At 48.0% G+C, this 24,619-nt stretch overlaps 1 protein-coding gene across 2 annotated transcripts in view; it reads right to left on the bottom strand.

Moving 5' to 3' along the window:
• srgap3 (SLIT-ROBO Rho GTPase activating protein 3) overlaps positions 1 to 24,411 on the bottom strand; it is an 81,088-nt gene extending 56,677 nt beyond the window's left edge. For both annotated transcript variants that reach the window (XM_018734119.2, XM_029247708.1), the window contains exon 1: positions 24,267 to 24,411. In XM_018734119.2, coding sequence (XP_018589635.2) covers positions 24,267 to 24,333 — 67 coding nt within the window. In that variant the 5' untranslated portion in view covers positions 24,334 to 24,411. The remainder of the gene's footprint in view (positions 1 to 24,266) is intronic.
• Positions 24,412 to 24,619: the final 208 nt, after the last annotated feature.

The following is a 24,619-nucleotide window of genomic DNA, read 5'->3' as shown; positions in this document are numbered from 1 at the left end:
TCGAATTGGTGCTCAGTCTGTGCAGAGTGTGTGTGTTCGAACCCCGTTCTTGTGCGTGTTCTCCATCGACGGAATAAGGCTAGGGTAAACCATCTCCGCACGGTCCCTTACCTTGAAAACCATGCAAACGGCCGCACTTAATCGACTTTGACTCAATGGCACTTTACCCTGCCCTTCAGAAAAATCACTGCTGCCATTGAAATACAGACCATGACCCTGTATCCTCCTTCACTCTTTGTATGAGGACACAAAGAGAGACAACAGTATCTGTGAAACACTGCGAAGCAGTGAATTGCACAGTCTCCCGAAGCTGTCAGGTCAGTAAAATAGATCATTAACCTCTACTGGTTTCACCATGAGGTTTACATTTACATTGAGAGTCCAGGGCCAGTGGATGAGAAACCGGAGGAGGCCAAAACTGTGCAGGGTCAGTGACAAGCAGGCAGTTTTATCGCAGCAAGATTATAGATGTGCTGAAAGCACTGTTGACAACAAGCCCCCCCCAACCCACCGAGAAGGGTTTTTTTTTTTTCCCCCTCATTCGCTGAGGGTCCCAGGCCAAGATTGCTGAGCAAGGAAAACTGTTAATATAGTGCCAACGCAGCACAGCCTAAGATATAATTTACCTAAATAATTTAGACAGTGTAGAGTACGGGTGTCCAAGGACCACAATCATTATTTTCAACTGATTCATAGTTGGTTCATAACTATCTTTGGTTCATATGGTTGAAAGTAACAAATTAACTGTGCTTCAGAATCACACGTCTGCATCTAAGTGCCTCTTTCTGTTGATGTAATGCTCACGCTGTATTTTCTCCGAGATTTACGTCGCTTTGGACAAAAGTAAAGAAACTGGTCTAATGGCTTCATAGGTAAAATAACAAGCAGCACACTGAATCTTAAATGTTGAAATTGAATAATTGCTTATTTTATTTAGGTGCCACTTGGGTTCGTGATTGCGTGTCTACAATCGTACTACAATGTGATCCAAAAGAATTTGCACTATTTATGGTAGCTATAGTACGATATACGTTAATAATTTTGCACATGCTCTTGCAGGTCACATATCGTGAAACAGCCAGTGTTAGACTCCCTAGTTTGGAGTTAAGACATGATCAGTCAGGGACATGTTTTCCATCTCTTGCCCATGCTTTAAAAATATTAACTAATGTAGGTTTGAAAATGCTACAGTTTAAGTAATTTAATTTCACAGTACTGGCCGTCTCAATTACCCCACTGCTGGAGGCCTGGAAAAGACAACAGGCTCATGAATACACAGCTGATTTTCCCCAGGCTGTTAGTGTGGAGTCTTTTTTTTTTTGCTTCTCCTGCACTCACCTGCTGGTAATATAATTAGCTTTCATGTAACAGCCTACGTGTTGAACAGTCAAATTAAATTAAATTACACTAAATTACAAGGTGAAGATACTGCATTACTCAGAGAAGCAAGCAATTGATTGTTTACGGACCATTACTGAAGCGTATTGGGAGTGTAGTGGAGCTTTAACTGTAAATGTGGTGGGGGGGGAATCGGTTGCTGATGACTTTTCGTGGAAGGAAAGAGTGAAAGACCGGATCATGACCTCAACTATCAATCCCCTCCTGGTAGCAGTTAAGCAAATGTATACATATCTTCATCATTTTTATATGTCATAAGTGCTCTCGGTCATCCATCCATCCATCCATCTTCCTGACCGCTTGTCCAGCTGGGGTCGCAGTCGCAGTAGGGAGAGCAGAGAAGCCCAGACATCCCTTTCCCTCTCAACTTCCTCCAGCTCAACCTGTGGGATCCCCAGCCGCTCCCAGGCCAACTGTGAGATATAATCTCTCCAGCGGGTCCTGGGCCGACCTCGGGGTCTCGTCCCAGTTGGCCGTACCTGGTACACCTCCAAAGGGAGGAACCCAGTGGGCATCCTTGCCAGATGCCCGAAACCACCTCAACTGGCTCTGCTCAATGCAGAGGAGTAGCGGCTCCACTCCGAGTTCCTCCGGGACGGCCGAACTCCTCACCCTGTCACGGAGAGCAATTACTCTCAGTCACTCAAATCTAATTCTTACCCGGTGTCTTTGGATCAATACGTATTATTGCAACACGGATGTCATAGTGCAGCTCTATCTGGGTAAAGGTGTTCATCACATCATTGAAGTGATCAAATTGTGTAGTTCTAAACCAAGACAACATTGCTTCATGACCTTTGGTCTTGAGGACTAAGAGGAATGTTCTTCCAATGCCTTCTGCAGATTACGGTAGTTACATTTTCATTTCACCCACCCACACCAGAGAAAAGGACTCTGACTGAGCCAGGGTAACATCAAGGCCATATTCCACAGAGAATCAGTGAGGCAGGGATTCAGGAAGCAGCCCCTATAATCTTGGTACCCACAACAGAAAGAGAGCCAAAGTGAGCTCTGAATCAAGGGGAAAATGCTAGACAAGTGCAATGAAGAAATCCCCTTTCCACAAACAATAACTGAGAAGACACAGTCAACGTTCAGAAAATTATGTTAAGATATTCTCACACTGACCAATTGAACTGCTGCACTGCACTTTACTCATTTCTGAAAACAAATTTGCTGCAATTAATGTGAAGAGCTGAACCTCTTAAGCCTGCAACGTGCTCTACCCATGATAACCATCATCCACTCAAAGCAAAAGGAGGAAGACATTGTGAAGTCCAACTGTTGCTTGTACACGTAGAGCACATGCTCTCAATAGCAAAGTGGCCCATATATCAAAAGCAAAGAGGGACAACTAGAGCGAACGCTGTTCTAGAACCAAGTTCCCTGGTCTCATTTCGGGAGGTGATGCCCCTGTTTCTCTGGATCTGTATCTCAGTTCTGAGGCTGGTGGACCTCTCCCTGTGCATTTATGGCTTAGTTCTGAAGCTACCATGGCTGCTGCTAGTGCTTCGCAACTTGGATATGAAGTTGACGTCCCTGTCACTCAGTTCTGCAGCTGGTACCTTTCCTGGGCCTCTGGGACTCAGACCTGAAGCTGATGTCCCTGTTCTTCTCTCCCTGGGACTCAATTCTGAAGCTGCTTATTGGTTTAAATCCCAAAGCTGATGCACCTGTGGCTCAGGTTCTGGGACTCGGTTCCGACTCTCTTTTTCTCATTTCCGAGTCAGTCCAAGACCAGTCTTTCCATCCACTTGTACAAGCGGCCGATATTCTCCGAGGAAATGATGGTGAAGTTCTTACTTTTGGCAAGGACACGATGTCCATACTCTTCCTTTCTTGGGATATAAACCTGTCACCTTCAAGTCAGAGTAGTTCCTCGAGCACTAAACCACTACGCTGACAGTACACTGCCACACACTCTTACACAAATCACATGAAAAAGGCTGCAGTGATGCAGCAATGCCAGCCAGACCTTGGCTATTGTAGTGTTACTATGAGTGAAGCAAAATAATTTCTTCCACTGTACTTGTCTCATTGAAACACTAATAAGCCCTTTCCTTCACTCGATGCTCATGTCAACATTGAAACCAAAGGCAATAGTGAAAACAGTCTGCAACAGCAGGACAGGGGGTGTCAACAGAACCTGCACTCAAAGGAGGACCACAAGGATGTTACATATGACTTTCACAGTGGCTGTATTAACAAGACGGCGCCATAATTCAGGCAGACAGTCCTCAACTTAGGCAAATAGACGGTTCTTCAACCCCTTACGTAAGTCAGGAGTTACGTATGTCAGATTCCCCCTCCTCCCCCACCATTCAACATCATCACATGCTCCTTTATACGTGCAGCATCCTTCGCTATCGAAGTCACAGTCGATGCGGCTAAACCTGGTTCCCGCGCTGTAGATGATAATCTTTGTCCACCTTCATACTTCCTTATTATTTTCAATTTCATCTCCAAATGGATTGTGCTTGCGAGATGCTTCTCGTTTTCCTTCAACTGCACATTTACCACCAGGCATCGTGAATAATGAAATGGGTTAAAAAAAAAAAAAAAAAACATATGGGAATAAAGCACCACACTATGGAGAGGCGATGCGTTTACGGCTCAAAACACGCAAGAACTGGGAAGATGCAGCTTCCTGCTTTGCCTGGATACGCCGACTTGCACTGAACATTTTTCAGCTCTTTTGCATAAGCACTGTCCGTAAATAATGTGTACGCCGGGAATTTTTTATGTAAATCCGGATTTACATAGTGCAAGTCAAATTTACGTCAGCAGAGGGGTGTCTGTACCAATGTGCCAAGCAACGGCAGCAGGAAATCCAAAGGGAAACACTACCCACTTAAAATGCCCAGACATATGGGCCCATAGTGAGCCATAGTGAGAAAGGCAATAGTGATCAGGCTGAGCTCTCCTTACTTTAGCCTGGCATAGTAAAGCAACACAAAGGACCCGCATCTCTGACCCAACCCCTTAAAAATGATTCCACAGGGATGCACTGCCCTAGTCTCGCTGGGTCTTTAGCGCTAGCACTTCTAGGTGTAGACCGAGTTAAGAAAAGAAAGCCTGTGGCACAGAAGAACTGGTTCAACCCTGAAGACGGTGCAGGCTCTCAAGAAGGAACAATAATGACAGAAATGGAACGGAGGAGCCATGGTGCTGAACACCAGTCTGTTCTGACCCATCCCACACCCGTCATCCTCAACCACATCCCGCTTATCCAGGCTTAAAGGGTTACAATCTACCCGCCTTATTCAATCTTCTTTCAGACTCAGACTCCGGCTCCTTTCTTCATGCCTCTTGGTCCTTGAGGACTAAAAGGGATGGTAACGTGATGCCCCATGCCGATAACGCCAACAGTGCTGTTGGCTAACGGTCATTTTCCTTTTCTTCTCTATTCCCGATTCACTGGTAATGTATCAGCGCTGAAGGAAAATATGTGTTGAAACAGATAACGTGTCCTTCCGTGATGCCACTTCCATGAAGTTACCACAGGGTGTTACACGTCACTTTGACAGCTTCTGTGTTGATAAGATGGCATAAAGCTCGAGCGTCCTGCATTGGCTCGTCCTCCTTATAACCTTCTTCCTCGATTCCTTTCCCTTATAACCTCACAGCTCATCTCCATTACGGTAGATCTTTCCTCAGCCGTCGGACCTCCTCTTCCCCCACGGAGTACAGCTCTCCTCTGGGCACGTGAGGACAGGCCCCGTGCCCTGCAGGTTAAATAAACTCTCACTTTGCTCACCACTGCGAAGAATGATCAATACAGCATAACTAGATATCCGCAGAAAATACATATAAAATACCATTTACTGTCTGGCTGGGAGGCGTTTATTAAGATTTATTTGCTTACAGCTTCACAGTGTTTGTGCATCAGCGGAAGAGGTAAAGCTCAGAACACTAACGTTTAGAAGATGAAAAATAAACCCAATTTATTATTTGTCAGGGTGGAGAAATTGTTGTATCTGAATATTAAGCACAGACAAACTGTAATACAAGCTAAACCATTTAGAGTGTGACAACACCAGATCGCTGTAATAACGGTCACATTTTTACCGAAATATTAGAAAGTTTTAGCAGATAGTATCATGTTTTGGAAACCATTTAGAAAAAAAATAAAACGTACAATCATTGCCTGTTTGTCACAACGAAGCAGCAAAGTGTCACCAGTATGAGGTACAGGTGTGAAATTCCTAATAGGACCAGAAATAACAATCTAAGCTACTGATGTCTTCTCACCACCGCAAGTTCAGTTTCAAACAGACCAGCTTGGAGCGAGGAGCCGTGTCCAGACACTAATCCGTGCTATTGATTTTTTCTCTTGTGTGCAATTATTACCGTTTCAGCTGGATACCCAAGCTTGATGCTCTGGGAAACCCAATGCCGCGCTACACTGGATGCACCCTTTTAAGCTCAACCACCAGGGAGGGGCAACAAAACAGCCACACTTGTATTCACACACATGTACAAATGTGCAGACAGGCACATGTACAGTGCACAATTACTTAGTATTTATTCATTTAGCTTACAACACTTTTATGCAAAGCAGCTTATAATCGGTTAAAATACACACACACACACACACACACACACACACACACACACACACACACACACTTTCCAAACCACTTGTCCCATACAGGGTCGCGGGGAACCGGAGCCTACCCGGCAACACAGGGCGTAAGGCCAGAGGGGGAGGGACACACCCAGGACGGGACACACCCAGGACGGGACGCCAGTCCGTCGCAAGGCACCCCAAGCGGGACTCGAACCCCAGACCCACTGGAGAGCAGGACCCGGTCCAACCCACTGCGCCACCGCACCCCCTCGGTTAAAATATTTACCCATTTATGCAGCTGAGTAAGTTTTACTCTATGGGTTCAGGGTGAGTACCTTGATCAAGGGCACAACAGCAGGTGGAGGAATTGAACCCTGGTTCTTTGTAAGGCGAAGGCTCTAATCGCTACGCCACCTGCTGCCCCCCCCCCCCCCCCCCACACACACACACACACACACACACACACACACACACACACACACACACACACACACACTCATGTACATCTGGATGTGTTTTAATGAAGTGAGGTAGCAGCAAGCCCATGATATTTAAGAAAGCAATAATACATTTAGAAAAGCAACATCTTTCAGCCACATTAAGATCGGTGACAGCAGAGGCAGCAAAGACACACTCGCAAAGCCATGGACGTGCTCACCAGTCCCTGGGGCTCGGCTCTGAGAGGTCAGCGCAGGGGTGGACGGCGCACGCGGCATCGCTTGCGACAACACGTTTATTCTGTCCGGAGGGCCCCCTCCCAGGGGGGCCGCGCTTTCGTTGTCATTATTGGAGTGGATCTCCATCCCAGCGTCTGTGGAAGCTCTATAAATACAGTACCGCAGCACCACATCCCGCCTCACCCCCCAGACCAAGCATTTAACATCTTTATATAAAGTTTGCGTCATGTTAAGAAATGTGTGAAAAAGGCACCAAATGTCATAATCAAAGTTGGATGCAAATGATAAAAAGAAAAGCACTGGAGTAAAGAAACACTAGTAGGTTTAAATATAACGGTAAGGGGTAAATGTGCCAAAGTCACGGCAGAGAAGGTAGCGAGCTCTTAGAGCTGCTGCCTCGGGAGATGGAGGACCCAGGTTCAAATCCAAGTTGCTGCTATAACATCCTGGATAAAGGTATTTGCCCTGAACTGCTCAAGTGAAAAAAGGATAAAAAAACAAAGTGAAGGTGGAAGGAGGCAGGAAGGAGACTCTACCCTTGGGGTATTGAATGGGGTCACCTTCTGGAAAAAAGTAAAGTGGATTTCCAACCCCTCCCCCCCCAAAAAAAAAAAAAAACCTGCAGCAATGTTAAGTTTAATTAAAATAATAAAATACAGAGCACCAAAGCACTTCAGCCGGTTTAAGACCCGAACTGCAGCAGCAGTCACAACGGCTGCTTCCCAGAAGCTCCTTTCACGGATGAACTCGGGTGCTCACGAGCCCCCGATGGCGGCGGAGCCACGGAAAGCAGCAGGCCTCTCATCTTCCTCGGACAAAAGAAGATCATCTGCGTCTCAAAAGTGCGATCAATTATTCATAGGACTCTCATGCCTAGAGGGAGCAGAGGATCCGAGTAAGACGAGACCACGGGCAGCCTCTCCGTTATGTTGGCTGGGTGGAAACCACAGTGCGTGCGTGCGCGCGGGGGGGGCACCCCGGCCGACAGCTCAGCCTTCGCCCTATCTTTCAAGCCCTGCACAGCGACTCTGTCTCTGCTGGCAAAATGTTTACAGGTTCCTCTCAGCAGTTCTGGTAATAAGCAGGACTTCACAGTGACCACATTTCACACACATACCTTAGACCTTTTAGGTAACACCCTTCACACGCGCTGAACGGAGAAAACTCTCCGTTAACCCTGAGATGGAGGCTACCGCCTGCGCTCTTTCTATCTGTCGAATTATATTCTGGTGCCGGCCGTACAGCACAATGCAGTTATCTTCCGGAGGAGAGCAATTCAGACCATCTGTGGTCCTCATCAGTGTCCAAACTAATAGCTTTTTTCATTAATTGCCATGATTCATTGGAACATGTGCTACATGGCCATGCATTATTGCTCATTAAGCAGGTGCAGACGTAATTAGGAGTCTATTAATGACTTTTCCTAAAGACCCTGTATCAGGCAGCAGGCCACGTCCGCATACACGTCCACACCCGCTCCAACGTCCACGCGCACTCCCTTCCAGGACAAACAGCCAAGGTTGGGGGGGAGGGGACCGAGCACCAGATGTGGCCAGTTCTACCATGAGAGCTTTAAAAATGAAAGTGAAAGTTGAAGTCAGGTTGGGGTCTTTTCAGGCTGGAGAGACTATCCTTCCTGAGCAGAAGTTTGAACTTGTGGGGAAGGGAGGGACTCAATGTGAATTAAGGAAACGGAGAGCTTTATGTTAAAGGTTTGATTTGTGTTCGTTGCTCTTGACCTTTACTTGACCCGCAGCAGTTGCCGATTCTACATTTGAGTTTCATTGTTTGATTACTGTTATTCAACAATTATGGGGAGAAGAAATAAACCACTGCGTAAATCCGCCCACCACTGCTCCCCACCTGGTCACTCCATGGATGTGACACACTCCCAAACTCACAACCATTAGTTCCTCAGAAACAGTGTTGGAGGATGAGAGGCACCTTCCTGTAAAAGAGGTTACGCTTTTAGAACTGTCCGGCAAAGGGGTACGGGAGGGAGGTTATGACAGTTTGCCAGTGGAACAGTTGCATACACTGTCTATGGAAAAATCGTGAGCGGGGGAATGTGCCAAAATAATCACAGCACTGTTCCTCCCGCTGTTCTGCAAATGGGTTCATCTTCTCACAACAGCGAGAGCTTCATGTTACACTGGGAGGGCTGTTCCACCCTGTGTGATGACTGACACTATTCTTACCATGCCATCCTAGCTGACCTTTCACCTTTCCTCTTAAAGCATCACGGACCAGCACAGTGCAGGCTATTGGGTCTGCATGCTGCATTATACAGAAAATATCTTATTTATACACACACACACACACACATATTGCATACTACTAAATACTAGCAACCAATCATTTGTCATCAGTCAGTGGATGACTTGGAGAAACACTGTAAAATAGTCACCCAGATGTGCTTCATACTTATTACTCTTTGTCCAGAAGAGAGATACAGCAAAACTACAGTACATGTGACTACTTCATAGAAGGGTGAGAGGACTGAAAATATTATCTTGCATCCCAAAAAAAGAATAGAGAAAAAAAAAAAATCATGAGAGCTTCCTCATCATTTCAGCTTTCTGCTTTATTTGAAGTCATATAAGCCTTTTCTACTGTGGTAGTCAGTGTTTACATATATGTATATATATATAAAATTTTTATTTCAATTAAGCATAGAAAAGAACTGAACTGGGTTGCAGCAATATTGATAATGAAACTGTATACAGAGATGCCAACAGATCCAGATGCAAGTAAATACCACACAGGGCAAAAGCAGTGCTACACAAAGAGTTCCAAAAAGTTGACCAAATTTATTATAAGCATCACGCAGGACAAATGTGAACTTGTCTTAGGAACGTCAGTTACACACCTGAGTCAACCACATAGCCTGTGTGCGAGTTCCCTATCTTAAAGAAAAACAAAATTTGGGCTGTCCAGTGAATTAAAGTGTTTTATTTATCATTTTAAAGATGTGATATTTAGAGCAGTACCCCTATGAGGTAGTCAGGGCACCCCACATCCAACCAAAAAGCCAAGCTAAAAGGAAGAAGCAGAAGGCAGTCAGTCATATGAACAGATTACGAAAGAGCCAATAATTACCTCTCTGGGGGAACTAGCAGTGTGATCCGTTCACTGAAAGCAATGACAGCCAAAGCATCCCGTAATACATCCTCTTATTTCGGAAAGAATTATAACAAGACAACGTGATGCAAAGGGAGAGCACCTTTCGGGGCTATTTTCAGCGCTTGCGCATCTTCCGGGATCTGGAAGCACAACACGAAGTACGAATGACATTAAGCCGTCGGAGAGCACAGGGACACGTTGTCCTACACCGCTTGTTTTCACAAGCCGCTTTATTCTCCTCTCTTTTCTCCACAAGTTAAGCCCTGGAAGGAAAGGTATCAGATCCCTGCTGACAGCACTGTGTATCCCATCTGCTCTCATTCTCCAGCACAAACACTGGAATCACACCAGTTTTTTTTTTTTCCCCCTTTTTGTTTTTAAATTCCCAAAACTCGTTTTCTTAGCAGTTTCTTTAATCCAAAGCGAATGGCACGTTCTGCCAAGTTCCAGTGCAGCTGGATGGTCAACAATGTAAGTGTGCTTTAGAAGCTGGGAAGAGACGCCATAACCTGAAGGTGTGTGACTTTCATCACGACGTTCCCCGCTGGCTCCCACATACGAAGGTGTTTTCATGGCCACCTTCATCTTCAATCACAGCTCAGGAGTCCGCTTTCCACTTGGCAAGGACGGCGCGCACATTCTTGAGCCGTTTCCAAACTCTCGACCCTCAAAGCCTTTTAAACGAATTTGAAACCACTGTGCTCAGCATTTAATGCCATTCCACAGCACCAAGTCTTTCCCTACAAAGGGAACTGAGCTGAAATGCTTATACAACAGCAGTAAATCTCAGGAAAGCCCAACGTCAACTGCTGGAACTCAACGGGTCTGTTTTATGTGAAGGACGTTTTGCCGTGGAATCAGACGTACTGAGAAATAAAAATGGATGGAAAGCTCTTGATGTGGGACCAAAACCACTTGTTAAACTCATTTAAGACCTTTCCATTCTTATTTTTCTCTTCTCCTTGTAGAAAGATTGACACCGTCAACCATGGACTGTCATACCTACTTTAGATTTGACGGAAAAAGTTACATTTCACCAAACACATTATATGAAGTTCTTTAGGAAAGAAAACGGTTCATGTGGTGATTCAACAGAAAACAAAACCACAGAATTATTTCACAGTTAATGCACTGTAGGCCACAGTATTTAACTGGCACTGCCTGAAATGAGCATTTCAACACTTTTATTGGGTCCAAGTCATATATGTTTTGTATGAGAGAATGTGGGGAAGCACAAAAGTCCAACTTTTGTCACCTTACCATGTTTTTGCAACTTTACCCTCCAACAAATACTGCATAAGATTAAATGTTTTCCAAAGTGACCTTCGAGGCACAAGCCATCATACTCAACAAAAGGCATCCAGACTCAACGGGGACAGCATCAAATGTTGCTGGAAATGTCGCGTGACTCAAAAGCAGGACCCAACGCACTTGTGGCCTGAACTAAGAACCCATGAAAGGAAAAGCACTTTCCAGCCAAACGAGCCTCCTGACCGCGGGTAACTTTTACTGCAGTGCTTCGAGGTAAACTCTTCACTCAAAGGAACTGGAGGAGGAAATGGGATTCAAACCCATGTCTTTCAAATCTAGAGACAGATGATCTAACCATTATGCTGGTTGCTGCCTAAGCTATTGCAACCTGAAGGTTGCTTGTTCAAGCCCTACTTCCCCACTATAGCTACAGTGGCACTGGTCAACGTATTCACCTCGAACTGCACCCGTAAAAATGCTCAGATTTATAAATGTTCTCCAATTCATTTTGCAACACAGCATAACAAATAATTAAACAATGTTAAAATAATTAGACTTAATTGCTGCAAAGCAGCACAAAATACTAATTGAGGTCAGTAGAACTGTGCACTCTGTTCTGGTGTGTCATGTTGAGCTGCTGTGCGTGAATTTCCCTGCAGAGATTAATAAAGTTTTATCTCTCTGCAATATGTATCCCTTACTGTATGTAACCATGGTGACAGTCCTTATACAACAAAGTCTGACGTAGCAAATGCAACTGTTGCTGCTTTTTAAAATCTTAAAGCTCCTTCCACATTTTTGTGGACCAGTTGAACCAATTTAAAAGGAGCACGAACTGCGAACTGTCCTGGGCAGAGACCGCACCGAAACGCGGTCTGCATTTTCGGCGAATGACAGCTTTGCTGTAGTTTCGGACGCATGTGTCCTCCCCTGCCGGACAACGTCATCTATACGAGGCTGCGATCAAAAATCATTCCTGAGCTCAGAAGACAAAAGAGGACCCAGAGAAATGACCAAACCTGCCGAACTGCTTCAAACCCATTTTTCACGTGCACTAAAACTACGCTTTTCAGGAAGAAGTTCCCCAAGCGAAGAGGTGCCTTCACACACCATTTACGTTTATTCATGACACTTTTGTCCAAATCAACTTACAATGTTAAGGTTACACTTATTTACCCATTGATACAGCTGGGTAATTTTACTGGAGCAATTTAGAGTAAGTACCTCGTTCAAGGGGACTACAGCCAGAGGTGGGGATCGAACCTACAACCTTTGGACCGCAAGGCAGCCGCTCTAACCACTACGTTACCATCTGTCACCAATATAGCAGAGTTCATTTACAGAGTACTTCCATTTGACTCAGAACAGTCCAGGGACAAATAAAATTCTCCCAAAGCAGAAATGGTGAAAACGCGCACTGTTCCCTCTCCGATAGGGTACCTCCAGACCTGAATTCGCATTTTGTCCAGTTTTATTCTAAGAAATCTGGATAACGGCAGGTGTTTCACACTAAAAACAGGAGGACAAAACAAGAAAACATCCTTCCTCTTGAAGGAAAATCTGTGCGGCTCGCGTTGGTCAGGAGTGCAGGGAAGCGAAAAATCCCAACAGCCTTTGCTGCCATAAACAAGAGTAAATCAAGAAACGCAGTAAAGTACAGATACATGACTGCACCCCTGAACTTTTCACTGAGATGCTTGTTAAGGCTGCAGTTTGTCACGAAGGACCAAGCGATACCCGTCCGCCTGCGCTCCTCTGAAGGCTCGGTCCTAACAAGCCCGGTTACGGACGCAAAACTGTTCCCCCCCCCCCCGGCCCCCCGCTCGTCCGTCCCAGCGGGACGGGGAGACGGTGACGGCAGCCGGAAGAAAAACTGCGGACGAATGCAATAAAAGGGCTCGTTTCAGAGACCTCGGCGCGAGAGGCGCGCCATGTGGCTGGAACACACGACTGAGCGCTGCACGCAGATTACAGGGGAAGAAAGGCTTCAACCGCTGCGAACGAGACAGTATTAAGCTGAGTCCAGCCAATCGTGATTAAAGAGAAGCAGCATGACCTGGCAGCCTGATGCTCAGAATTAAAAGAATATCAAGCTGAGATGGGGGGGGGGGGGTCACATAAATACACAGACTGTGCTAAGCAGCAACGAGATAAGCGCCGAGTCTTAATCGAGACTTTTTTAAATCTTATTGCGGACACCTGTCTTACAGTGGACTGGCGGTGTTTCCCGAACCTGCGTGACAGGTGACTTTCAGTTCAGGGCAGCAAGCGGCAACGTGATCAGGGGCCGTTGCTTTACAAAGCGAACGTTCTCGGTTCGAATCCCACCTCCTTCTGTAGAACCCTTGACCGTGGAACAAACCCTGCATTAATAGAGTAAAAAACAGGTAAACGTTTGCACGTTGCCTATTGATCAAACCTCACACTGCAAGTCAACTTGTGTAAAGATGCTCCCTGAATAAAGAGTAATAATGTAATATGGGATTAAGCCATGAAGCTCTTGACCAAACACTCTGGAGTCACTTTCAGGTGGAACATCTTGCTTACAGACTACAGATCCACTGATGATTTAAACCTTCGCCGACGTCTCGGTTTACCCCGTGCCCACGGCTCCAAACACAATACGGGCTTCACCGCTTTACTCTCCCCCTTAATTAACTCCTCCTAACATCATTAAAACACTCTTATGATGACATTTCACTCTGCATTGCAGAGTATCAAATGGCTCCAACTGGAACGAACTGGTTTCTACACACAAGGAACTCGATGGATCTCATTGTCACCCCCCGGCGGTGTAACAACAGGTCAGCCGTCTCCGTATCGGGTAACTGCAGCCAACCCCCCCCCCCCCCCCCCCCCGACCCCGCTGCCCCCCTGACCCAACCGTTCCAGAGAGGGGCAAGAAAAACCACTGGCAAGAAGGGAGACTCGCAAAGCCTGACCGCTCCCACTTGGTATCCAGCCGGTACTCTGGAATTACCATCAGGTCCTGCCCCCAGCGCCCCTCAGCTTATCCTCATCCACACACCCAACCATCGTCATCCTCGTCGCCGAGCGGCCCCCCAGTCTCCTACAGCCTGGGCTCCGTTCCATTTAAATGCAAATGAGGAGAGGGGCCCGAAAACAGGTGAAGGAGAGCCCGGATCCCCGAAGGGCCTCTCGGCCACTTGCGGTTTTTCCCCCGACCGCCACCCTGAAACGTGTTGCTTGTTATTCGAAGCATGACCGCAACACCCTTCCTTCTCAGCAGAACAAATAAACTTCCATTTGCGCCGCCTTTCACTTCAAGCACGATGGAGGAGCAGAGCTGCAAAGAAGCGAGAAACTACAGTATATCTGCCAAACCCCAAGAAAAAACAGAATACAGTCCTGTAGTCATTAGAATACATACGCTGGGTCTGTATTACCCCGTCTTTACTCTTTGAGACGAAAACGCCGATTCCTCAGCGTACGAATGTGCAGTTATTAGCGTGTTTCCAAAGGCCGTCACAAAATGACGCCCAGTATATTGCTGTCTGGGGGACCCGCACTGCAAACACACCAGGTTCATATTGCCAGAAGGCCTCTGCTGTGGGAAATAACCACATCTGCTGCAGTAAATCCGCAAAATTTGAAGATTTAACATTACAAACCGATCGGACAGTTGCTTATTAATTGTTAGAAACAACTTCTCCAAGTCAGGGTCACGATGGTTTAGAGCCTATCCCAGAAACACAGGAAAGTGAGAGTACACCTTTACGTAACTGGACTGGTGGTCAGTCTCACACATACTAGAGACACACTACGTGCAATTTAGAGTCACCATGTCACCTGAAACCCAAGACTGTGGGAGGAAACCAGAGCACCCAGCACTTGTGTGTTCCCTGCATTCCTTCTCCCTGTACACAGGGGTGTGTCCTACGGCGTGCGAACAAGCACAGCATTCACTGCCGGGGGGGGTGGTGACTCTGCCTACAGATGTTTCCTAAACGTTTTCTAATTCTACTCCCTTGGACCATTAAGGAAAACTGAAAACGTTCAGCAAGAGCCAGGAAAACAATCGTGTTGGGAATCGTCTGGAATTAACAATTCTCTTTCGAGAAGGAGGAAAAAAAAAAATAAAATCATTCTACAGTTAAGATTTCCCATCACAAGTTGCTGCAGCAGTAAATCTTCTACCAGTACAGAATTTTGAAGTTACTGCCGTATTGAGAATTAATCGCTTTCCTTCATTTCGCTCTTCCTGCTGACTCGCTATTGCGTGGCCAAAATCACACCACCTTCAAGTAATCCTGCTCTTGCTTTGATGAAATTATATATGCAGTAATTTTATTTTTGTATCGATCTGTAGTCATCAGCATGATTTCAAAGGCATTTCACATGTCAGTGAAAGGTCACCAAAAACGACAGTTATGCAATTAATATTTTCCAATTGTTTTCCTTACGTGAAGGGGGCACGGTGGCGCAGTGGGTTGGACCGGGTCCTGCTCTCCGGTGGGTTTGGGGTTCGAGTCCTGCTTGGGGTGCCGTCCTGGGTGTGTCCCCTCCCCCTCCGGCCTTGCGCCCTGTGTTGCTGGGTTAGGCTCCGGCTCACCGCGACCCCACTCGGGACAAGCTGTTTCAGACAATGCGTGTGTGTGTGTGTGTGTGTGTACGTGCGTCTATTTTCTAAGACGGGACTGCAGCAGAGAGAACACCACCTGTATTTACATGGCTCACTGCTCGGTATCACTAAAAGGCACCCAAGGAGAATAGGGAGTGTGGGACCACCTTGATCCAGCTTGATCTCGCAGTGTTTACAGCTCCTGTCTGGTTGGTTTCGTACATTTTATTTCAGTTTTTAACCGAACGACTCGGTATTTGCAAAGAGACTTTTTGTCCCGGTTACATTCACAAGCCGGAGAGCCAGCGTGCTCCTTCATCACAAACTTTCCAGAAACATCTCGGCGGGACGACATCCACCGCGCCGCGAGATGAAGGAAGTGTTAACCTTCACCGAAGAGCAGCAGCGTAGCTATCGGGCGGACGTTTTCAATTAGCGTGACGATCCGGAAAACAGCACGGGTGGGGGCGACGGAGAAGGATACGTGCGGAAGTCTCTTAAATATCAGCCGAGTAATAACCGGCATGATACCTCCGCGTGCCTTAATGCGAGCATTCATTACCTTCCGCCGACCATTAGGAGAGTGAAAATGACTCGTTCCGTGTGTATGTTGGGCAGCCCGCGCCATCCATCACTCTCGCGTTAATCAGCGGTGCTACCTAGTCGCGCCGCAGCCTGTCGGGACGTTACCCGGGAGCCCCCCGCCCACCCGCCCGCGACCCTCGCTCTCCCTCACAAACGCACATGCGAGCGAAAAGCAATAAGTCACGAAATGACAGCATGCAATTCCGGAGCTGAATCTCATTATCGGCGCTCTTCCCGCCGACCCCGAGGAACCAGAGCGTCGCCGTTATTGTTCACCAACCGTCAGACAAAAGACCTGGGGTTTAACAGCAGCCCCCAACCCGCCTCCAGGGCCCTCCTCCTACCCCGGGTCTTGGCATGAGACTGGCACGCGTTCCCGCATCTGGTAAAGAGCAATAAATCCCACGGAAATGTTAACGAACCGTCTACCGGCTTTCCTTCCGCTCCTCGACTCTCACGGCCCTTCACCCAAACGGGACCCCACCTGCATAACGGCACCCGAGCGGCTCTCGACCGGACTCGGCCTCGGCAACAGACACGGCTCCGACGTGCGCTACGAACGAGCTCCTTATTTCGTGTGAGCGTGAGGCCCTCAACCGTGACCTCTTACTGAGTCGGAGCGCTGGTCAAACACACCATATACGTACAACACGCAAACGTCAGGGCTGCCGAGGTGCTTCCAAACCTCCGGACTAAACGGAGTGTCGCTTCATTCGAGGCTCCTGCCGGTCAAAAGTTTGAGTGCGCCTGGGGAACCCGAGCAGTACCTGTACGGGACGAACCGGACGGAGAAGCGAAAGCAAAGCAACGCGAAGGCGTCCTGCATCTCTGGGAAGTGCTGCAGAAGAGCCGGGACGACACGGCGCCTCCTGCCTTTGCGGAAAATGTTCCGGAAGGTGTACTCGACCTCTTGACCGGTGGCTGCCGTGTAGCTGCCGCGGGAAACGCTACGAGATCTCGGCGGCGTTGGACCGAGATCAGGACAAACAGCGTCGGGATTCTACGGAACCAAGCTGCTCTTTACGCGGCAGGTCCGGAAGCGCCGTTCGTACCGCAGCCGAGTCGCACCGCAGAGCTCCCGCGGCCATCGTCGCACCCCATCAGAGCCGAGCGCGAAGAAGAGCCAGGGTCATATTTAGCCCCCTTCCCCGCTCCACGCGGCCATATGGCTCCGCTGCAATGCGTACCCAAGTGCCGCATTCTTTGGCCCGGGACGCTTCCCTTTTCTGAGCACGCGGCCAACTTCCCATTTAGCGCCGCTGACCACCGTTTCCCCCCTTCCTCCGCAGACTCCCTCTCGCCCACCTCCTGGTAGCTTTACGGTCACTTATTTGGCCATTTTCTACCAAAGCCTGTCTGCCGCTTCCTTCCCTTTATTATTCGTGCAAACAGCCTACATTATTCACAACACGTTGGAGGGCGTCACGTTAAACGTTCGCCCATCTATTCCCTCCCGTTCCCTGCGTTCTTCATGTCGGACCCTTTTTAATCGCAGCGCCGGCGCTCGCTCGTCGTTCCGGCACTTCGATCCCGGGCACGCGGCCGGAGACATCCACACACACAGTGGGTGGCTTACCCCGTCATCCCGTCGGGCCACGTACGCACTGCCAGTTCCACGGTCATTTGAGACATCGACACGCACACTTTGGTTCCTGCTGGCATATCAGAAAGACTCCCGGGGCGTCTGATAAACTGAATGTGACATTTGGCCAATCACTTTGTCAAAATGTGAGATTGGGGGGGGGGGGGACATAATCCCTAGTGCTTTCTAGTCTGGCCACACCACCGAATTTAATTAGATAAATTTAAAGAACGCTTCCTTTCGCTTACACCGCGCCGTGCAAGAGAGAAGAAAACGTAATACTTGTTTTAATGTATTATTCGAGCTGAAGGGCAGACTTCAAACTAGAGGATTAAATCCTCGGGCCGAGATCACAGCTAATGGGGCTCAGTATACGTGACTAAATCTGTCCGTATTTGCGTGCGCTAAAACTAAATAGCTGCTTCACGAAGCATTAAAGCTGTGACCAAACACAGGAAATAAATATATCTGAGTTGCCAGGCAGTGACACCACTTAAAACGTGTTCATCATCGCAACTGAGTTATTGGTCAGAACTGTACATATTATATATGCTGTACTGTACACACATTTACCGTCATTCATTTTACTGACGTCAGTGGAACTTACTCCGTTTCCTTCGAACCCTGAGCTCTTTACAGCGATTAACGCATTTACACAGCTGGTCACTTTTACTGTGTTAGTTCAGGGTAAGAACCTCAATCAAGGCGGTGGGATGTGAACCAACTACGTTCAGATTACAAAAGAGCAGGACTGTCCTCTATGTGACCTCATAAATTAATGTATAATTCATTCGCAACACTCGGAGACGTGTTTTCAGGTACGACCCAGGAGTAGCGCAACAGTGGAACATCTGACTTTTCGAGCGAGGTTACGTGGGCAGCCGTCGCACACGTCGGGCACCGCAGGCCTCAGCCAGAGACGGACCCCCGCTCGGGTTTGCCGTCACTCTGCAACGCGCCAGCGCGTCGCCCGCACCGCGTAAAGAAAGCAGCCGCCTCGGCGGGGGGGCCTTACACGCAGCTGCGTCCAGCGCAGAAAAGCACATTCGCGAAAGAACCCCACGAAGTTGCCAAATCTCAGAGCGCTTCATTAAAAAAAGAACGCTTTGCTGCTTTTCTTCTTGCTCTATTAGCAATTAAAAGCAGATTCAGTCACTGCATTAAGTGCATTAACCTCACAGCGCAGAGCTACAGAAATGATGTCCATCCAGTCGGCGCAGGAGTCCCATCGCGCGATCAAAGCACAAGTAACGCGACGAAAAAGGGCCGAGCGACGAGCCGGAACTGCGGCGTTTCCTGCCGGCGAGCGAGAGACGTCGACCAAAGCGTGGGGCTCTCGCCTGCGCAAACCACAGCGGATTGACAGCACGACCTCCTGAGCCCAGCGCGCGTTCACGTCGGATTTTACCATGCAAAAGCTCGTAGGAGAACAAACCTACTGTGCGGAGTTGCAGGTTCTCCCCATGTCTAGCGGTGATCCTCCAGGTGCTCTGGTTTCCTCCCACAGTGCAAAGACATGCGGTCCAGGTTCCTCCATAGCGTGTGAGTGACTGACAGACAGACAGAGAGAGTGTATGTGTTCCACTGATGTATGGATGAGTGACCCAGTGTATGTCACCGTGGTAAATGTAAATGTAACCAGCAGATAGGAGGAGGCTCAACTGCACGGCGTGTCTGTCCGAAGTCCAGCTCTGCCCTCAGGGTCGTTTCTGGTCGTGGAGGAGGAGGAGGCCCCCAGCTGAGCCACGCAGCCTCGTTTCAATGGCCACAGGCAGCAGCGCAGCCATTGTCCGGCACAAAGGCTTCGAACCCTATTCGGGGCCTCGTGGCGAACAGTCCGAGCGCGGTCTTACACGAGGCTCGCGACGCGAGACATACGCACGAGTCCGATCGCTTCTGAATAGCGCCGACCGTGCGAATAAACTCCAGTGGATTTCGTTTCCTTGCTTTATGCAAGGCTGTGCCATAGTAAATATTCCACCCAAAGCGTAAACAGGCCATGGGGTCAGTACGAGATGTTTCGAGATTTATGCTCACAGTTCTTAGCGTAACTTCTAAGCACCGTTACACACGTCGGGGAGAAAACTATGCTGCACGAACACGGTTCCCATCCTGATTTTTTCCCCAAAAGCAAAATCACGAGTTGCAATGAGTTCAAGCTTAATAATACAAATGTCCCTCATTTCACCGAGAGCCCAGATTCCGTAAAACCTCATATTTAGCTGCAATAATTAACCATTTGTGACATTTTTATCAACATCTCTATCAACTTCAAGCTACGTGAAAATTACAGTAATTAAAAACAGCTGAGAACAGAAATGCCTATTATTCAATTCCGATTGTTGGGCGATTCATTCGATGAACAAACGCGAGGTTTGTCAAACTTCTGGATCAACAGTAAGGAACACTGGAGCTGAGCTGTAAACACTGTGCAAGCGAGTTGAACGAAGGCACTTCACACTGGTGGCTGTTGAAACTCGGGTTACGTTTTCCCAGCAAACCGCAAATACTTTGTAAAGTGAGGAAACCGTATAAGTAAGTAATAAATAAATATCCTGGAAAATGTACATGTCTTTAGAAGTTCCTAACTGGAACTTCATAACACAAAGAAGTAACGCACAGACCTGGCGTCACGTTCACAATCAGCGCCCGCCAGAACGACCTGAACCCAACGAACCCGACGTCACGGAAGAAATCCCTTCACCTGACTTTACCAAATCTCCCACCTGGGAGCCTCACACAGGTACCAGACTGGCAGCTCCCTCAAACCACATGGGTTTCGAACCACACCGCTCTACCCCGTGCCTCAGGCGCCCAGCAAAGCGCCCGCAGTCCAGCGAGTCGTCATATTCACCAAAAGCACATGATCACCACAACCTGTCCAACAGATTTACTCACTTCATGTCACCATTTCAGCAAAAACCTGAAACACTTTTCAAAAGGGGCAGCTGGTAGTGTGGTGACTAAAGCGGCTACCTTCAGACCAAAAGGCTGCGGGTTCAAATCCCACCCCCAGCTGTAATAGCCCTAACCTACGGGTACTTTAACCTAAATCGCTCTGGTAAAATTACCCCGCTACATAAACGGGTAAACAGTCCACCACTGTAAGCTGCCTTGGAAAGAAGAATCAGCTAAAACAAATAAATGGAGGAGCTTGCGACACTCGAGGGCCCGCTTATCAATGTTTTTGGCTTGCTCATCAGCAATCACAAGTCTGAAATTCATATACAATTGCAAAAATATCAATGTTCCAATGAAAAACATTGAGATACAATTCTACGTACAATCTCGTCCTCATTTTATTTTACTCCGTTTTTCGTTCTTCATACAGTATATGGTGCAGGAAGCTTTAATGTAATAATAAACAAAGAAATATTATGCAAAGTAATACTGATGCCAAAAAGCTTTACGTCAGATGTTCTTACAGTAAAAGAAGCAGGTCTGCTCCTCCATACAGGGCCCTTTCGCGATGCTTTGTGCAAAGACGATCCCCAGACGGCTCCCTCAACGCGAAACCCCGAATGTGGTTTGGCAGCAGGAGACTCTTCATTGGCTGCGTTTAACCTACAGTAAATGTTTACTTTCAGGTATTTTCTCACCTTTGGGAATTGCTTTGCTTTCAAAGAACACAGTCTGCGTATTTGATGCAGGCAACTGTCATCGCCGGTGAGAAATGCATTACATCAGAAGACCATTACGGACGCTGACAACGTATTGTGAAATGGATTCTGCGTTCCGTACACGGAGTCCTAGAAAAGAGACGCACAATCGAAATATGTTCAAATATATATTCAAAATACACTGCAACAATGGAGATGAAAAGATTGCCATAGTGTTTAAGGAACTGGAATTGTAGCCAAAAGGTTGTAGGTTCAAATCCAATAAGGGAATTTTCTTCAAGCAATGTGCACTCATCCCCCGTTATCCCGTCCTAATTTGTTCCTGATAACGGGCTGAATATCGACACACGCAATTACTTATTCCATTATTTCGTACAGGGGAAAAAATCCAATTCCAAGTCGACCCCAAGTTCACCCCACAATCACCCTAAGTGATGTCAGATACCGTAAGGAGGAAACTGCGCAACACATTACAATAGAATAAATAGGAGCGTCGCATATAATGTAAGTTTAAGAAAATAAACATTTCATAAACTCACTGCGATAGTGTGCATGGGCCGGCTTTAGGGTGACAAAGGCTTCATGTCAGATTTAAATTAATGAATAACCAGAAAATTAAAGCTCAACTGGGCAAAACGGACGATGCAAATACGAACACGCGAGTACGCAAGTGCCGCATGGCAAATGAGAGAGTGGGTACCGCATTCCCACAATGCTGTGCGGTCCACAGTCTGTCTCACACAGCTGTTTGGCACAATTTTCAAATATGGTTTTGGTTTTTCACACCAGAGTAAATGTCGCAGACCGGGTTAATAAAAATCTGGACCGATTAACGATAAGCGGTGGTATGAATAATTTCAGAGCAGATAAGTGAAAAAGCGGGAGACCGAATCATGGAGGACAGGTGTACTGCAGCGACCCGTGCTACTGATAGGCTCTTCCTACAAGTAGGAACAAGAGTAAACTAAATATTGTAACGAACAAGAGGCTGCTTGGAAACGTGAATACTTGTGCAACCGGGGAGGGGTCTGCGAGGGATTGGAAGCGAATGAGCATCAGTAGGTTGCTGGGAAGGAAAGAGGACAGAAAAGACACAAGGTCATCGTGAACTGTGCAACAAGTCCTCACCGCTCACACGTGGGCAGTGCCATCAAAGGCAGTAGCACATTCATCACAACACGTGTTTATGTCGACTTCATTCTCTCCTGTTGGCGCAGAGACAAGATGCAATCCTGTGCTCCACAAAGGCGCAATAAAAAGCACCATAAATATGTAAACGAGAAGAATTAAGTCATGCGGTGGCTTTCCTCCTCGCGCTCCTTCTTATTCGTAGCATTTTAAAGAAATAACAAATAATTACGCGCAGAACTTCCACCACGAAGGTTCGGACTGTCTGACAGCAAAATAACACTAAACCAGATTTCGTCCTCCACGCTCGCAGAGGTGTCAGCAGGACGTACCGGGCCTCAGACAAAGATAATGAATTATTCATGCCGAGGACTGACAACGGTTCGGCACCATCCCAGGGGCTCAGCACAAATACCCAGTCAGCACCGGAGGAAACGATCCGATCCGTTAGGCTCGACGAACCTGGCAATCGCCACGGTGTCAAGAGCCGGCGCTTAGAGCGATGGGTGACAAAGCCTCCATGGGCATCTCCGCAGGCCGAGCACGCCTGGCACCCCCAGCTTCGGGACGGGGGACACAACGCACGCCATTGACCCTACTAACCGCCCTTACTGCCGACCTCTCCAGATCCGCAGAGCCAATCCCCAGACAGAGCTGCACTCTGTCATCATTGTAACGCACCAGAACGGACAGGCATCTTCACCCACCCACCTCCAAGCTTCTCGTTCCTCCCTTTCTTGAAGACGAACCCCTGAGCGACGCTTACGATCAAAGTCAAAGGTGGTGTTTTCACAGGCGGATGCTTTCTTTCTTTCCTCGACCCATCTGTGTTGCTTCCACTTGTGAGCAGTGCCTCGGCGGGAGCCAGTCAGCCCTTATTATCCTCCCCACCTCATTAGCATGACGCCGGGCTCCAGTCTGTCCTCTGATCACGCGTTTAGACGAGCGCGTTGTGTCATTTTCCAGGGAATATTCAGTCGTCACAGGGTCCAAGCGATACTGCCACTAGCTGGAAGTCGCTCCCTGTCTTTTGGAGATCAAGATGTGTCCCTGGATAATCTGTCTGTCTGTCTGTCTGTCTGTCTGTGTGTGTGTGTGTGTGTGTGTGTGTGTGTGTGTGTGTGTGTGTGTGTGTGTGTGTGTGTGTGTGTGTGGGGGGGGGGGGGGTTGGCGCACTACACAGTTAATTCTTGCAGCAAAAGTTTACATTTTTTTCCAGCCCTTCACACTACACAAAAACAGGGCACTAAAAGGGACCTTTCCAGGGTCTACATGAACCAGATGAAATGAAGCACATGGAATGGGAAGCGTGGCCGGGGGGTGTCAGGGGGATGTTGGCTGGGGGTCCCTGCATTGAGCACCATGACAGCGGTCCCCTGCAGCCCCCCGCCGCCATCGCATCGCACTTCATACACATACATTTCATTAACAGTGCGCTAAAAGCGCACTGGCATCTCTACCTATTGATTTGATGCTGGTTAAAAAAAAAAAAAAAAAAAAGAAAAGAAATCAAAAGAGGCCCCGATGAAGGACAGACCCTAGCACCCTAGCACCCCAGCACCCCAGCACCCCCAACCCCAACCCCAACCCCAACCCCACGGAGCTCCACCTGATCCTGCAGCAGCAGCAGCAGCACCAGAAGCGCCCCTGCAGAGCCTGGCTGCGGACGGACGGGCTCCTCCGTGAACGGGCACCACCCCCCCGCAAGGAGACACTTCACTTCCCACAAGAGTAGAGCTGCAACACCCACCTTTCACCTGGGTCTCGTACTCCGCTATGATCTCCTTGTCCTTCTTGAATTTGGTCTGCGATGACATGATGATGATGATGATGATGATGATGTTTGCTCTCCGATCAGATCGCCTTTCTCTTTCTGCTCTTCCTTCCTTCTCTCTCTCTCTCTCTCTCTCTCTCTCTCTCTCTCTCTCTTTCCTCCTCTTCGCCCTCGGCCGATGATGTTGCGCAATCCACGGTAAACAAAGCGGACGGAATGCGGCGGGCCGCGCGCGCTCACACGAGCTCCGCTCTGGATGCCCACCTGCAGTGAGGCTGAAGGGGGGAGGGGGGGTGAACGTATGTATGCGCGCGTGCGTCTGTTTAATT

The sequence above is a fragment of the Scleropages formosus genome, chromosome 22, assembly GCF_900964775.1.
Source record: "Scleropages formosus chromosome 22, fSclFor1.1, whole genome shotgun sequence".
In the NCBI taxonomy this organism is placed as follows: Eukaryota; Metazoa; Chordata; class Actinopteri; order Osteoglossiformes; family Osteoglossidae; genus Scleropages; species Scleropages formosus.
Note: the sequence above shows the minus strand (reverse complement) of the source record. Positions and strands in the feature narration are given on the sequence as shown.